Source organism: Chenopodium album, chromosome 13 (assembly GCF_948465745.1).
Source record: "Chenopodium album chromosome 13, dcCheAlbu1.1, whole genome shotgun sequence".
Taxonomy (NCBI): domain Eukaryota; kingdom Viridiplantae; phylum Streptophyta; class Magnoliopsida; order Caryophyllales; family Amaranthaceae; genus Chenopodium; species Chenopodium album.
The window spans coordinates 50429814-50447488 of NC_137846.1; the positions used below are offsets into that span (position 1 = coordinate 50429814).

Here is a 17675-nt window from a genome sequence, read left to right on the forward strand (position 1 = left end):
TTCCAATACGTATATTTTAAAAAGAAATTTCGTTTTGGAAATAAAATGAATTTGGAAAGAAAACGATTTTTGGAAAATACATCCTGCCAAAATTAATTTGCAAAAAAAAAAAAAATTAATTGAACTTGTTCCATTAAATGACTGAACAGTAAAACCCATCAAATTCCATCACACCGCTTCATTTAATAGGCATCTTTCACCCACCTTTTACTCCACTGTCAAATCACTTTAACCCTTTCTAGTAAAAACAATCAAAGCTCAAAACCACCATCTAAAACCATGGTTATCATTGCTGAAATTGTGTCTTCAGAAAACTCTCACAACACGGAAACTACAATTCAAGAAGAAACCTCTCCTCTAGCAATGGTGAATTACAAACCCACTTCCGAAACAACTAAAACCGCTGAAAACCCTAAACCCCTGACTTCAAACCCTAAAGAAGCAGAGAGTAAGAACGAAAAGGAAGAAACGACTGCCTCGAGTGTGCTTGAAAGGGTGCGAGAATGGAAACAAAAGAAAGAAAAAGAAAAATCATTGGAGGATCAAATGCAGGAAGTTGAGGAGTTGGATCAAGGGGTTCAGCATGAGGAAGAAAACGATCAAGAGGAAAGTGATGAAAACGAGACAGAGGAGAGAGAGGAAGAAGAGGAAGAGGAGAATGATTATCAATTGGAACTTCTTGCAAGTGCTGAAAGGTATGTTGTTGGGCATAGACTTGATGTATCTTAGTGCAAGAAGTCTAGGTTTTTAGAATTTCTTGATTTAATCAAATTTCAAGGGTGGGAGTGCTTGTTAACTACTGCATCGAATAATGTTCAGTATCCAATTTCTATGAATGAGTTTTGTAGCAAGTTCTAAGTTAAACAAGGAAAGATTTCTAGTGTAGTTAATAAAAGGAAAATTGAGTTTGATGTTGAAAAATTAGGGACAATTTTGAAAGTACCTACTGGGGGTTATGGATTGTATGTCAAAGGGAAAACAACTGTGAAGGTTGGTGATTACTTAAGTGGTGATATAGTTGAGTCCTTGGGAGGAGAAAGGGGGAAGAATGTTATGAGTCATAATGATCTAAGCCCTTTGAACAAGTTGCTGTTTAACTTTGTTAGAAAAACAATTTTACCTAGGACTCAGAAAAAGAGTCAAGTATGTTTAATGGATCTGGCTATCATCTTCTGTCTCTCTAAGAAGATCAAAATTAATTTTCCTTCTTTGATGTATCAACATCTAGTACACTGTGTTCCTAGAAAGAACAAAGTGGGCTATGGGGATGTGCTCTCTACTGTGTTTGAGTTTCTAGGTGTTAAGCTCAAAGGAATTTATGAGGCATTGGAGGAAAAACCAGAAAATGTGATTAATGGTGAGACACTACAGGGTATTAGCCTAGAGGTAGTGAATGGGAAGGTTAGGAGAGTAGAAGAGAAAAAGGCAGCAGGTGGGAAGAGAAAAGGGAAAGAAGTTCCTAAAAAGCCTGTAAGGAAAAGCAGGAGGCTCTCAGCTAGCACTGTTCCTAAAACGATTTTGGAGAAGCCTCTAGAGCTGGATGCTGATGAGGACAATGTGACTGCTGGACAGGTGGCTGAACTTACTGATAGAGCTGAAATTTCTGAAAAGCAACTTAAGGCAGTGACAAAACAGGTGCAGAAACTTAAGAGGAAGGTACAAGGTCTTGAGGGCAGTCTCAAACTGCAGCAGCTGGAGTTCCAGAAGGATCTCAAGAGTCTTTAAGATAAAATGGAGGAGTATGTGAAGCAGAACTTGGAAGACAACAAGAAGATTCTTAAACTCCTTCAAACTTAACTCAACATAGCCACATTCCTACCTCTTTAGCCTACCTTAGCCTAGCCATTTCTCTATTTTCTGTTTAAGTCATGGACAAGTTTATTTCTGATTTGGTTTTTGAACAATTTATTTTGGTTTGTAATATTTTTATTGTTTAGCAGGATGTTAATCTTTTGGTTTTTATTGAATTCTTTTGGAACTTTGCCTATGCATACATGTTTGTGTATATTATGCAAGCTTATGTAGGGAAGTGGAACTAATTTAAGGGAAGTTAGCAGCGCTGCCTTCAGTTTCCTACACTCAATGAATTGCTTGTAGGGCAGTGGCTAGATGCTTAATAACTTGAAAAAGCAGGACTTTTTGATGATGCCAAAAGGGGGAAAAGAAGAAGCAAACTTGGAGGCTGAAGTTGTTCTGGGTTCCAGTTGAGAAAGTATCAGAACTTTCTCCCTAATATAGTGCCAGTAGCTTAGTTTCATTTTCTATTCTGTTTTGTGTGTTTGCTTTTTGTCAATAAACAAAAATCCAAAAATACGTCCTTCTTTTTGTTTTAACTTTTCAAAGGAGTTTGCTTAAGTTTGTCATCATCAAAAAGGGGGAAATTGTTGAAGTTTAAAGGTTATGATGATGATGAACTTAAACTAAAGCAAATTCAACTCATAAAGGTTTTCGAGTATTTGATTAGCACAGGTGAAGTAGACCATGGTGGTGGAAGAGTAACTCAAGCTAAGAAGACATGAAGAGACCTTTGAAAAAAAATCAAACAAAGTAGAAGAAGAGTTCTCTAACAAGAACTGAGTTCCTTAACAGGAACTTAGAGAAAGCAAGCTGAAGACAACAAGTTCTGAAAAGAACTTAGTCTGCGAAGTTCCAGTTGAAGACTGGAGCAAAAGTGACAGCAGGAACTTGGTCCTGGTTTGCGTGAAGCCCAAGTAATCCATAAGTATAGAAATGCGGCACAACAATATTTATTTAGTTAAGATTTGATCTTCTAGATTTATTGTTAAATATGTTAAGTAGATATGCACGAAACTTATTAGAAGCACGACAAGTTATTTGGCAAATTTAATTAACGGAAAAGATAAAAGATAGATTTTAAGAAAAAGATTTTCAAGTTGTTTTATTTCTTAAAATCGGTTCTAACAAAAAGATATTATTCTTTTTGCTATAACTTATTTATCCTATTTTCCGAAAAGATTTTCTTTAAAAAGATTTACATAAAACTATATTTTGTGATTTAGTTAAATTAACTTATTTATCTTTTGAAAAACCCTACTTGCTATGCAAGATAATCTTGTATAAATAGTAGAGATCACATTTTCATAAGTTTTTGTGAGTTTTGCGTGAAGAAATCACTGAGCTTGATTTGTGTAAGCTTGCCAAGCTTTTAATCTTGTCATATTAGTTTCGGGTTTCGTGCATTGCTTGCCTAACATATTCTAGGTGTTTACATTCTGTATTGGTTGGGTTATTGGGTGTGTGTGTGAAAATTATATTGCATACATGTGTGTGAGATTTGAGTGAAAAGCTGTGAGGTAGTACTGTGATAGTACGAGTGAACTCAAGTGTGGAACTTGAGTTAGGTAGGATAGAGTCCTATTATGTAGCAAGTTCAATCTGGAACTTGTGAGTAATATGTCTGTTTTATAATAGGTTTGTAACTTGTGTGTTTGCCCTATTATAGTGAATTGGTTTTGGTTTGGAAATCCCTTAGAAGGGTCGAGGTTTTACTTCCAGTTGGGTCCTGGAAGGTTTCCTCGTAAAATCCTGTGTGCATTGCAAAGTTCCTTTATATTGTGTTTTATATTTTGCAAAAGTAGTCACTAGGAACTCACCTACAATTCACCCCCCCTCTTGTAGTGTTCATTTCAACTAACACCTTATTTGTCAGGTTTGTCCACAGGCTAGACAAACCAGGTTGCCTTTCTATTTGAGTAACTCTACAACTTCTCATATTTTTGAGTTAGTTCATATAGATACATGGGGTCCATATAGGACACCTACTCATGATGGTTATGATCTGTTTTTAACAGTAGTAGATGATTTTTCAAGGCATACATGGGCTTTTCTCATGAAATATAAAAATGGTGTTGTTTCTATTATAGAACATCTTTATGCCATGGTGCAGACTCAATTTAGTTCTCAGATTAAATGTGTGAGGTCTGACAATATAAAAGAGTTATGTGAGGGTCCTATTTTGCAAATCTATCTGAAGCATGGGATTATAAATCAGAAAAGTTGTCCTGACACTCCTCGACAAAATGGAGTAGTTGAGAGGAAACACAGACATCTCTTGGAGACTGCAAGGGCACTTTACTTTCAGTCTAATGTTCTCGTGTCTTTATGGGGGGAATGTCTGCTAAGTGACACACATTTGATAAATAGAATGCCACTCAGCTCACTTAGTTTCAGCTCCCCATATGAACTTCTTCATGGAGTTAAGCCTAATTTGGACCATTTGAAGCTGTTTGGATGCCTCTGTTTTGTGTCTACCTTGAAATCTCAGAGAAGTAAATTTGAGCCTAGGGCATACATGGACTTTTCTCATGAAATATAAAAGGATGTTCACATAAAACCCCTCAAAGTTCCCTCTTATGCAAATAGTGAAAATCGGAGGAATTCCTTCTACCGTAGTTGGTATTGTGTTGATGTCAACTCCAACTTCAGCTCCATCCCTCCCGGCACACAGACATCTACCCATATGTACCATCTTTCTATAACTTCCCATAATTTTTGTTGCAGACCCATCAATCTTAAACTCTACCTTATGTTCATCAGGAAGGTTCTCAACAAATTCTGAAGTAAATCGGATCGTCATATTGTAATAAAATAAAACATTTAGTATATCATACAATATCATTTTCAAAAATTGTATTAATCCACTTAACAATGCCATAAACCATATGCCCTAAAATTCATATTATGAAGTCTTATTTGTTATTGACCCAACACGATTTGAGCTCGCCTTAAATGCTACAACGTATATAACCCGATAAATTGACTTTATAATACACAAACACCATAATTGACACCATCACAAGTCACAAGTTACACTTACTCGAACACAACAATATATTTACTAACTACTTCGTATTAAACAATTACAAATATGAGTCCATTTTTATCATGCACTAAATTATACAACTAATAAACAAGTAATCTCATATAATAGAATCACAAGATAAGGATATAATGTCCCGTCTAACGTATAACTTGATTATTTAAATGCATTAAATTTTAGGCAAATGATAAGATAACTCTCGTGAAATTTCTAAGGTGAAACAATTTTCAGTCTATGCTAAATTCTTGTAATGGAAGCACAAAAACAACTTACAAAAAAATCAAAGCTGATGAAATATAAATTACAATCATCAATGTCTAAAAGGAAGAAAAAAAAAACAAAAAACTCACATTTCAGCCACACACACTTCTATAAAATGTACATTAATTTGGCACCCAATATGGCATTTTCCATAATTTTTTAAAGAATGTAAAACAAAACCCATAAATGAACTAAGTAATGAATTGAATTCCAAAATACCCACATAAATTGAATTTTAAGCATAAAAAGTAATGAAGTAAGTAATGAAGTAAAAAATGATGAAATCTCGAAAGTATGAAAAATTTACTAGTAATTGTTTAGGCAAATCTTAGTAAGGCATCTAGGAATTTGCTTAGGGATTTAGGGGTAATAACAATCAAACCATAAATATGAAATATAATAACCAAGAGCAATAATAAGACAGTAAATAAGCAATTAAACTTAAAAGAGAACGAGTTTAGAGATACAATACTGAGTAAGGACAGAGCTCCTTGTTCGGCAAGGACACGATTCCGAGAGCATAAGTGAAATAATCAGTTTATATTAACGTATACGTGAACGTACATGAGTATTATGATGTCTCACTATGCTATTTATACTTAGGACTCATTAGGGTTACAAAGATATCGAATATATTCAAAGCGTGGGAGATCTTCTTGATTTATTCTATTTCCCTGTTCACCAAGTATATTCTTGGCAAGTATCTTCATGATTGATATTCTGATCTTGCTTGCCATACTTGTTCCAATCAGTCCGTCTTGCTTGATTTAATGTATCTTTTGATTATTGAGCAATGCCCTAGACATATTGGGTTGCTTGGTAATACGGGCCCAACAATTGCCCCTAATTTTTATGTTCAAGCCTTGAAGATGAAAATTACCTAAAGGAAGCCATTGGAAAAATATTCGAATTTTATTTCAGCGGTTGACAAAAATGAGGATCGTGGTGACAGTTTTAAGGCAAGTGCCTCGATAACTGTGAAGGGCGGTTTATGCTCCTTGTAGTATTTATTGGGTGCGTAGGCTTACATCAAATCACTTCACTTCTTTGCCTCAATTTTGAATTTTCTTCAGGTATTTTCTCCCTCTTCTCTGTTCTTCTCTGTTTCTTTATTTCTTTTACTTCTCTAGGGTTAGGGTTTCACCTTGTCAATTGTTGCCCCAAACTTGGAGGGTTTTGCGAATTCTTGACTTGTTGAGTGCGAGGCTGGGTATAAAATTGGATGTGAGGGATTTGTGCTATTCTTACACTATTAGGACCAGTGGCAAGGGTCGAGTTGGGCTTCGCTTGAAGGATGGTGTTGGTCCTTTGGTGACAGATATGGAGAAGGCGTTTGATAAGAAGTGGTATCACAAGTTTTTCTTTGTGAGGATTGATTCGTTGGGTGATGACTGTGATTTTTTGATTGACACTGTTAAAGCTGAAGGTATTTTGTTTTCTTATTTTCTTTGTGCTGTTTTCCTTCTTCGTTGATTTGGGTTTATTTGCTTGATGGTTGCAGTGAGTAAATTGAAGCAACGTTCTCAATCTCCATCTCTGATCGATAAGTTGTACGAGCTAAGTGCGGACGAGAGATTTTTTATCAAGTTGACGTAGCTTGAAGTGGTTGTCCAGATTGAGTCTTTGGACGATTCTGACTCTGATCTAAAAGTTTCCCCAACTATGTCTCAAGGTTCGTTTTCCCTTTTTGATAAACTATTTTAGTGTTGTCGTGTTGCCCTTGTTGGACATCTTCTTGTTGTATTGCTGTGTTGTTCTTTCCGTACTGTCTTTTTGTTGGGAATGACATTGTTGTTTGTTTTACCTTGTTGAACATTTGCTGAGTGTGTTGTGTGCCTTGTAGATACCTCTAGGTCATTAAGGTCTCATGATTTGCTTAGTTCTTCCTCCATCCGGGGTCGCATTAGGTCGCGGGCTTCTTCTAAGGGTCCAGAAGATGTTCCTGCTCCGGCTAACGTGATTCCGCTGAGGAGTGCTCCTCCTCCACCTCCACCTCGCAGCAACCTTAAGAGAAAATTGGAGATCCCTACTGATGTTGATGCTGTCAATTTTTCTTATGACTCTTTAGCCCCTCATGTGGGTAATCTGCTCTTCCTGGCTTTTAAGGAGCGCCAGTCCTCGCAGACCTTTGCTGAACTTTCTCAAGAGGCTGCTGCGCAGTCCTTCCAGGTATAGTATACTCCCTTAAAAAAAATCGACAACACTGAATGTCTAGATGTTTTGTCTTGACTTTACTGTATGCTATTGCAGAGTTTTCAATCGTGTTTAGGCGTTTTGAACAAGGTTTCAGAATTCACTCAGGCTTATGATGTCATGAAGAAGGAGCGTGATGCCCTTGCTGATAAGTACAAAGCTGCCACTGACGCTCTGAAGGCTGAAAGGACCAAACACAAGGAGTGCCTTGTTGAGCGGGATGGGTTGAAGAGTACTTTGAAGGATGCTGCAAATGACTCTCTTGATGCGGTTAGCTATTACTTTGGGAAGGCACGCTTGGAGATGATGGAGGATTATCAGCAGGAAAAGCATGAAGCGTGGGACTATGCTGCTGAGAAGTCTACTTTTGAGAAGACCTTTCCTGCAGGGACTACTGCTCCTGGCACATTGCTATTGAGCTATGCTGATGAGGAAGTCAACTCTCCCATGAATGAGGATGCTAAGGATGGCCCTGAAGATATGAAGTCCGTTGCTAAAGAGAGGGTCCCTGCTGACAATATTGGGGAGAATTAGTTTCAATGGTGCTGTGTCACCTATTTTTTCTGAACAATTTTTGTTTTCTTTGAATTGTGTTTGTTTTTACTGCCTTAGTGTAGTTGGATATTTTGTTTTTGTGCTGCCTTGCTGCAGCTGGATGCTTTGCCTGTTTTGTTGCTTTTTTGCAACTAAGTAATTTTAATATTTTGTTATGCTATGCGTATTTTGTGTTGGCTTGTGTTTTTCTTTGTATTACAATTGTACTGCAGTTGTATTACAGTTGTATTGCAATTGTAGTATGGGTGTAATAATGCTTACATGTATTCGCTGTTGGCGTTTACTTGTTCTGCAGGGATAGATGCTTGCAGTAATGTATGCCTTTTTGTGCTCCGTATGGTAGTGCAGCTGTTGTCCTTGCAAAACAGAATTGGGTGAGGGGTGGCCGTGGGTTTCCCCAACGGCCCTCCGATGCTTAAGTCAGTACTCGTAGTAAATATAAACTGAATTGACTAAGTTTAAGTGAAGAAGAGTACCTTTCGTGTTGCATCTGGCTGTTGAAGATTTTTTGCTTTTTGTTTTTCTTCTTTTTTTTTTTGTTTTTTTTTGTTTTTTTGTTGTTTTTGTTTTTTTTGTAAAGATGAAAAGAAAGGTTGGGACAACTACTACATACCTTCGTTCTTAAAAAATGATAGAGTTTTAAGTGTGCTGCGTTCTAGCTTCTTTGTACCTCTTTTCCTTATGCACTCTTGAGTCTGTAGGCTCCGTGGCCTACTACCTTGATGATCTCGTAGGGTCCTTCCCAGTTGGGTGCTAGCTTTCCTGCATTCACCTCTCTTGTGTTTTCATATACCTTCGTGAGGACCTAATCTCCTATCTTGAAAACTCTTGCTCTGACGTTCTTGTTGAAAGACCTTGCTACTTCTTGCTGGTAGGCTGCCATTCTCATTTTTGCATCCTCTCTAAGTTCTTCTACAGTGTCCAAGTTATGTATCAACTCGACGTGGTTTCTTTCTTCTGTCATTAACCCATACCTTGCAGTGGGGACTTTCACTTCTGTTGGAATGACTCCTTCACACCCGTACACTAGTGAGAAAGGTGTATGTCCTGTAGCGCCCTTTGGGGTTGTTCTGTCTGCCCATAGTTTACTGGGTAGCTTATCTGCCCATTCCCTTTTTCGCCTTCCAGTCTCTTCTTTATGTTGCTGATTAGGACTTTGTTGCTTGACTCTGCTTGTCCATTTGCTTGTGGGTATCGTGGCGTAGATGTGATAAGGGAGATGTTCCATTCCTTGCAGAATTTTGTTGTCTTGTTGCTGATGAACTGGAACCCGTTGTCAGTAATGATTTTTGCTGGTACTCCGAATCTGCTTAGGATGTTCCTTTTGATAAATGAGATCACATGTTTATCTTTGATGTCCTTATATGCTTCTGCTTCTATCCATTTTGAAAAGTAATCAATCATTGCTAGGAAGTATACTCTTTGCCCTGATGATGGAGGCAGCTTCACTATATCCATTCCCCATTTCATGAACGGCAAAGGCGTCAGTGTTGGGTGCAGCTCTTCAGATGGCTTATGTGTTAGAGGTGCGTGTTTTTGACATGCCAAACATTTCTTGGAGAACTCTGCAGCGTCTTTCCTCATGCTGGGCCAGTAGTAACCCATTCTGAGTGCCCTGTTGTCTAGGTTCCTTCCTCCTGAGTGATTTCTGCATTCGCCGCTGTGTAGGGACTGTAGAACTTGCTGTGCTTATCCTTTTTCTAAACATCGTAAGAAGGGACCTGTTGCTGACTTTTGAAGAGCACGTTGCTGATTAGGCAATACTTAGAAGCTTTTAGAGCAAGTGCTTGAGCTGCGACCTTCCCTGTTGGAATTACTTTGTCTGTGAGATAATCCTTGAGAGGCTTCGTCCAGCTACTATCTTCCTCCCCTATAGGGTCTGTTTGTATTTCGTAGACGTTCATAGTCGACTCTTTCTCTATGGCTGGTGAGAGTACGTATACTAGTGGGATAGCTCCGAACTCATCAGGGTTAATGTTTGATCCCAAGTTTGCCAGGGCGTCTGCTTCAGTGTTCAAGTTTCTGGGTACTTGGTTTATCTTGAATTCCTTAAATTCCTTAATGAGTTTCTTTGTTACCTCTAGGTAGGCTATCATCTTGGCGTCTTTTGCTGCGTACTCCCCGTTGATTTAATTCACGATGAGTAGAGAGTCTGATATTAATTCTAGGTGCTGTATCTTCATGTCTCTTGCCACTGCCAGTCCTGCGATTAATGCTTCATATTCGGCTTCATTATTGGTTGCTTTAAAGTTACACCCTACTGCCTGTGCTATTTTGTCTCCTTGGGGCGATGTAAGCACTATTCCCAGACCCACACCTCGTATTGTTGCCGCACCATCTGTATGGAGTGTCCATTTCTGTGTAGCCTTTGGTTCCTGTAGGGCCAATACTTCCTTTTATGCTTCCTCTTCAAGAGCTGGCCTGAAGTCTGCTTTGAAGTCTGCTAGAGCTTGTGACTTAATTGCGGTTCTGGGTTCGTACTGTATATCGTACCTGTTGAGATGTAGAGCCCACTTCTCCATTCTCCCTGACATTTCTGGCTTCCTTATGATGGCTTTGATGGGATAGTTGGTTCGTACACGTATAGAGTGGCTTTCAAAGTATGGGCGTAATTTTATTGAAGCGGTGACTAAAGCTAGGATGATTTTTTCTAAGGAAGCGTACCTTGTTTCCGTGCTGAGTAAGGTTTTACTTACATAGTAGATAGGAAATTGCTCCTTGTCTTCTTCCCTGGTGAGGACTGCGCTGATCGTGCTTTCCGATACTGCGAGGTACAACTGAAGCGATTCTCCTTCTTTGGGTTTGGAGAGTATCAGGGGGTTGGCTAAATACTCCTTCAGCTTCTGAAATGCCTCTTCGTGCTCTCGTTCCCATTTGAACTCTTTGTTCTTCTTTAGTACTTCATAAAAAGCTCTGTTCTTGTCTGATGATCTGGAGATGAACCTATTCAGTGCTGCTATTCTCCCTGTTAGGCTCTGCACGTCTTTCTTTGATTTTGATCACTCTAGATCCAGGATGGCCCTGACTTGGTCCGGGCTAGCTTCTATTCCTCTTTGTGTCACCATGTAACCTAAGAACTTCCCTGATTGTACTGCGAATGTACATTTTGTAGGATTTAACTTCATTTCCTACTACTTCAGGATGGCAAAGGCTTCTTTGAGGTCCTTGACGTGATCAGCTGCCTTTTTGGACTTGACTACTCGTCTATATAGACTTCCATTGTATTCCCAATTTGTTCTGCAAACATTCTGTTTACCAACCTCTGGTATGTTGCTCCTGCATTCTTCAATCCAAAAGGCATTACCTTGTAGCAATAGATTCCTTGGCTAGTAATAAAAGCAGTCTTTTCTTGGTCTTCTTTGTGCATGAGGATCTGGTTGTACCCACTGTATGCGTCCATAAAGGAGAGTAGTTCATGTCCTGCTATTGCATCTACCATGGCATCAATGTGAGGTAATGGGAAAGGGTCTTTTGGGCAGGCCTTGTTGATATCTGTGAAGTCAATGCATATTCTTCATTTTCCGTTCTTCTTTTTGACAACTACTACGTTGGCGAGCCATTCTAGGTACTTTACTTCTCCGATCTTTCCTGTCTTCAACAAATTTTGAATTTCCTCATTGATGATCTTGTTCCTTTCTGGTGTGAACTTTCTTCTTTTCTGTTTCACTGGTGTATGCATAGGATCTACGTTCAATTTGTGAGTGATCACATCTGGAGGGATTCCCTTCATGTCTTCGTGAGTCCAAGCGAACGCTTCTTTTTCAGTTTCCAAGAATTCTGAGATTTGCTGTCGAAGATCTATACTCAATTCTGATCCTATCCTGACTTTCTGATCTGGATGGTCGGGGTTCAGCTGGACCTCTATTGCTTCTTGCTCTTCCGCTATACTGAGTTTTTCTTGGCCCAACTGACCCTCTGATTGCTATGCTGAACTCTTCTCTACGGATGTTGCTTTCAGGGCGATCTTGTAACATTCTTTGGCCTCTCTAGGATCCCCTTTAATTTCTTGAATGCCCCACCTTGTAGGGAACTTGATGACTTGATAAGTAGATGGGATAGCTTTCATTTCGTGTATCCATGGTTTGCCCAAAATCATATTATACGATGATAATGTATCGATCACCAGGAACTTGACTAGCAGATTAATCCCCTTTGCATAAGTTGCCAATGTAATCTCTCCGCTTGTTTTTTTGGTTTCTCCGCTGAAACCTACTAGCATTGTTGACTTGTTGATGATGCTCTTCTCATCAATGTTCATATGTTTCAAGGTATCGAGCATAATGATGTTCGCGGAGCTTCCGTTGTCAACAAGGATTCTCTTGATCATGCAATTTCCAACTGGGAGTGAAATCACTAGGCCATCATGATGGCCTTCTACTGCATCACTTTCCTCGAACATGATTGGGATGTCCATTTTTGACCTTGATTTTCTATCGGGTTGATCCATATGGCTTTCTTTCGCATGCCGTTTTGCTGCTGAATATGTTAGGCCGCACACTTCTGACCTTCCTGATATGAAGCAGATGGTCTTAACGATTAGAGGAGGAGGTGGGGGGCCACCTTGCTTGGATTCATTCTCTCTTCCTGAAGCTTTAGTCCTATCTGACAAGAGTTCTTTAAGGTAGCCTTTCTTCAATAGGTAAGCCACTTCCTTCCTGAGCGCGACACATTCATCAATTGTATGGCCAATATCTGAATGGAAATCGCACCATCTTGATGGATCTTTCTTTTCTCCTGGTCTGTCACTCTTTCTGGGCCACTACACGGTATCTCCCAGTTTGTTCAGGGTTCGGATTACACCTGCAGGGTTAACATTGAAACAATATTCATGCAATTTAGGTGGGAGTTTAGGATCTTCCTCCAATCTGAGAATTCTCCCTCGACAGCATTGATTGACCCTTTATCAAAACGGGAACGCTGGTACGGCTTGAAGCGATGATCCCTTTGGGGAAGTTATTGCTCCTTCTTGGCTGGCGATCTGGTTCTGGAGTCTTTCTTGCATACGCATCTTCTTCAAATCTGACTTGTGCCATAGCTTTGGCTTGTACGTCTTCAAAGGTTGTGCAGGGATATTTCGTTAATTCCTTATAGAGTTCGCTATGATCTAGCAATCCCCTTCTGAAGGCTTCGATTGTTGTGGGGGCATCACACTTGTGTATCCCGATCTTCTCCCTGTTGAACCTATTAAGATAATCCCTCAAGGACTCTCCATGTCTTTGCACGACACGGTATAGATCTGAGGATTGCTTCTCAATTTTCCTGCTACTGGCGAACTGAATCTTGAAGAGATTCACCATCCCTGCAAAAGATCGAATTGTCCCATTATCTAAATTAATGAACCAAGTTAGGGCTGGACCTGATAATGTGGATCCAAAGTCTTTGCACATGATGGCTTCTCTGATATCTCTGGGGATTGAACTAGTCATCATCTTCTGCTTGTAGAGGGACACGTGCTCTTCAGGGTCTATTGTTCCATCGTACATGGCCATATTGGGTGTACTGAACCTCTTTGGCACCTCCACCATGGCGATCTCTTCTGAGAAAGGAGACTCTATGTATCCATCTGCTGCTTCTTCCTCCATGGGCTTTGGCACTCCAGGGATCTTGGCGATCCATGCCTCAAATGCTTTAAGGTACTCCTTGACCACCTTTTCTATCCTCCCTTCTTCAGTTCCTTCCTGTTTGTTCTTCTTAAGATTTCCTGCATCCAGAAAGTCTAAGTCCAGGGGTTTCTCCCTGCTGTTAGAGCCTTTTTTCCTCATTAGGGGTTTGGAAGGTTCCGGACATATCAAGCTGCATGGCTATACTTTCAGTGCTTTTCCTAGTGTTAATGGTTTTGGATGCAACTGATTGTATTTGGCTGCGGAGGGCTTCGTTTTGTTTGGTAAGGCTAGTGAGCTTGGCTTCGGTTTGGACCTTTTGGGCCAACACTGTATCGATTTGGCTTTTTTGCTGGTCTAAGGTTTAACGGAATGCATTCATTCCTTCATTGATTTCGGCTATAGTGAAAGGTACTGGCTGTCCAGTCATAGTGATCGTCTTGGTTTTTGGTGGATTGGTAGGTTAATTGATTATCAGCCCCACGGTGGGCGCCAAATTGTTTAGGCAAATCTTAGTAAGGCATCTAGGAATTTGCTTAGGGATTTAGGGGTAATAACAATCAAACCATAAATATGAAATATAATAACCAAGAGCAATAAAAGACACTAAATAAGCAATTAAACTTAAAAGAGAACGAGTTTAGAGATACAATACTGAGTAAGGACAGAGCTCCTTGTTCGGCAAGGACACGATTCCGAGAGCATAAGTGAAATAATCAGTTTATATTAACGTATACGTGAACGTACATGAGTATTATGATGTCTCACTATGCTATTTATACTCAGGACTCATTAGGGTTACAAAGATATTGAATATATTCAAAGTGTGGGAGATCTTCTTGATTTATTCTATTTCCCTATTCAGCAAGTATATTCTTGGCAAGTATCTTCATGATTGATATTCTGATCTTGCTTGCCATACTTGTTCCAATCAGGCCGTCTTGCTTGATTTAATGTATTTTTTGATTATTGAGCAATGCCCTAGACATATTAGGTTGCTTGGTAATACGGGCCCAACAGTAATATAGTTTGATAATATTACTAAGAAGTGCACATAAATTGAATTTTAAGCATAAAAAGTCCGTACATCTAAAAGATTTAAGTAGCAAATTTTTTGGCAGCCCATTTAATCCTTCTTTTTTCTTCATTTTTTTTTCATCTTCACATTCCCTTTTTTTTTTTTCCTCTGTACATGGAATTTTAACCCCAAAATTAATCACATTCCCCCCTGCCATTACCTTAATTTAACATGTACCCCCAAAATTTATTTTCTTTCTTCCAATTTCACCCCCTCAATTTCGAAAACTCGAAAATTACCCCCTAACAATATCAATTTTTTCACCCTTTTTCACCCCTTAACTTTGGTAACTACACTAGCAAGTAGTAAACTTTCCTTAGAAAATTTAATCAAATTCCCCCCTGCCATAACCTTAATATAGCATGTACCCTAAAAAATTATTTTCTTTTCTTCCAATTTCACCCCTAAACTTTGGTCATTACACTAGCAAGTAGTAATCTTTGCTTAGAAACTCAACGCCTCATACTTGAGTGTAATAGGGCGATTGAAACTAACTATAGAGAGCAAACTCCTAACAGTTGCTAAGTCCCTAAAAAACACTCCTTGATAAGCAAATGACCCTACTTAGCCACCACAACTTGGGTCATCGGGTTGATCCACATCAACCTCTGACTTGTACCCGGCCCCAAGACCCCAAGCTAGTAAAGGAAGAGAAAGAATGATAGTGTGCTTACCTTTGCTGGGAAAAATACAAGTTGATCAATTTGATCAATTTGTTTTGTCAATCAACAGGGTAAAATCGTCTTTTCTATCATTAAACCTGGGGCATTTGGGTAATTGTACGTATTTTGATTCAGCAACCTTGCCACACATGCACTTCTACGTGTGTTTTGCTGAGTAACGACGTTTCCAAATTTATGTCTCCTACCGTTACATCAATTTTGTCCGTTATGTCTTCATCTACCATATGACCCATACCCCATAAATCATCAATGCACCTAACCCACTTTAAATTGTGAAGCAATTTAATTTTGAAACTGCTATTGTGATGGCTTTGATATGTCTTAAGTAATCCAGTTCATTTATATTCGACTTTTATTGTGTATATATGGGCTTTGCTATGTTTTATTTAGACCAATTTTTTATTGTCAAATTTGGTTAATAATTTTATAAAAATATTACTTGATGTATTTAAATTATTTTTTTAATTATTCAGATTTGGTTTTGTGTTTTATTTATACCAATTTTTATAACTCAGATTCTGGTTAATAATTTTATAGACGTATTTAATCCAGTGTTTAAAAAAAAATATTTGTTATTATGAATAAAAAAAATCAATTACATATCTGGGTGCCTATATGAGTAGTTGAATCGTTTTGTTAATAAGGATGATATAAATCAAGTAAATTCATTATTATCTAACTAAATTGCTTACATTTTTGTGTGAGGATCAACAAAGTTTTTGAAATCAATCAAATTTAAAATAAAAAATGAACTTAATTTGTATTCGACTTACCCAACAACCCGATTGATTCGATACCAAATCCACTCACATCAAGCTTCTCGTTGCGAGATCACTTGCTAGAACTAACAATGGAGCAGAAGGAAGTGTGGATTTTTTAATTCCACATGATGTATGGATATAAATAAATAAGACAAATCTATGGGATAAGAACTTGATGTTGACGCTTGGCTACAGGACTAACGCCACTTGCTACAACAAACTAACGCACGTTAAATCGCTTCCTACCTACTCAGCAGGTGACTAAGTACCAACATTCATAGCCCCCCTTATGTGGACGTTTGTTGTTCACTTTATTTACAAAAGAGCCATTTTGATTGACAAGTTAAATTGATAAAGAAGATCAATGGGGGTGCGCTCCCTTTGCTGGCTGTAATGGCAATGCTTAGAACGGCTTTCGGGTAGCTACCAACAGTTCCAACGGTCACTAACTATGACAAAAGAAACTCAAAAAACATGAGAGAAAAACCTAGTAAGAGAGAGTCCCCACCCCACCAGGTAAAACCACCGGATCCACCACCAAAGCCACCTCCCACCATCCAAAACAAACCTCAACCACGCTTACCACAAAAACCCCCAACTTACTCCTTCAAAGAAGCCCTCCAAACAAGCTTACCACCTTCATCGGCCCCCTGCCTTCAAACTTTTCCTACCTCTTCACCTCCACCATCCTTTGATGAAGACAATGAACTCTTCATGCCGATCTCCTCCGAGGAATATACCTCCTTGTGCTTACCTTGGGCAAATGCCATTATCTCGAAAGCAAATGGGAAATCGTTCTCCTCGGAATACTACATCCAAGGAATACATAAACTGTGGAAACCAACAGGCAAGATATTCTCATTTCCGATTGGAAAAGGATTCTTTATATCCAAACTAGAAGACAGAGCGGATACCGACAAAATTCTATCAGCAGGAACCTGGTTCCTCAAAGGTTCGTTTATCTCGGTACAGTAATGGAAAGCGGGGTTCAAACCATCAGATGAAAAGTGCTCTGTTACTCCTGTCTGGCTGGAACTACCAGAGCTACCCATTGAATTCATGAACGAAAACATGTTCACAAAGATAGGGAATTCAATTAGCACTTTTGTCCGAGCCACAACCAAGCAATTGGACCACAACAACCTCCGATTTGCTAGAATTCTTATTCTGAGAGACGAAGCTAAACCAAGGAAAAATTGGATTTGGATTGGAGTTTTAATGCAACAAATCATCTACAAGGATAGCCTGGAAAAAGAGAACCTAAAAAAAAAACACACGCGCAGCTGTGGGTCCGCTAAATCGCCGGTGGAATTGCTAGGGGAAAGGAACAGAGCACCCCATCAAGAATGGCTGGAAGTAAGTAACAGAGGGTCTTTACCCAAGGGTAACACAAACCGCGAGAAAATTAAAAAAAGGGACCCATAAAGAATTAGAACCCACAAAAAACAAGTTTGAGATTTTGTCTGAAAATTTGGATATTGGGACAATGACGTGTCCGCATTTAATTCCTTCTTTACCTTCTCTCTCCCACACCCCTCACCCTAAGTTGTCACTTCAAATTCTCTGTGACTCTCCATCTTCTACTTTGAGCTCTGAAACACGCCGCCTAAATTCATCTTGTCATCTCAATAGCTTTTCCTACTTCCCCGTAAACAACCTTACCATGACTATTTCCAAGAATTCAAACACTTACTTCTCCTTCTC

General features: G+C 39.0%; 1 protein-coding gene across 1 annotated transcript; it reads right to left on the reverse strand.

Moving 5' to 3' along the window:
• Nucleotides 1-11771: 11771 nt before the first annotated feature.
• On the reverse strand, nt 11772-13611 carry LOC145575657 (uncharacterized). Its single transcript, XM_081633484.1, has 3 exons — nt 13206-13611; nt 12760-13148; nt 11772-12608 (listed from the first exon to the last, which is right to left on the reverse strand). Exons 1-3 carry the CDS (start codon nt 13609-13611, stop codon nt 11772-11774), a joined length of 1632 nt encoding a protein of 543 aa, XP_081489610.1.
• Nucleotides 13612-17675: the final 4064 nt, after the last annotated feature.

Bases quoted from the DNA above. Each gene is read 5' to 3' on its own strand.
- LOC145575657 (XM_081633484.1), bottom strand. From the start codon at position 13,611: ATGAGGAAAAAAGGCTCTAACAGCAGGGAGAAACCCCTGGACTTAGAC. The intron at 13,149-13,205 runs GTCCAGCCCTAA...GATCTTTTGCAG, and splicing joins CTTTGGATCCACATTATCAG to GGATGGTGAATCTCTTCAAG. The intron at 12,609-12,759 runs GTTTTGATAAAG...GATACCGTGTAG, and splicing joins CAAGCCGTACCAGCGTTCCC to TGGCCCAGAAAGAGTGACAG.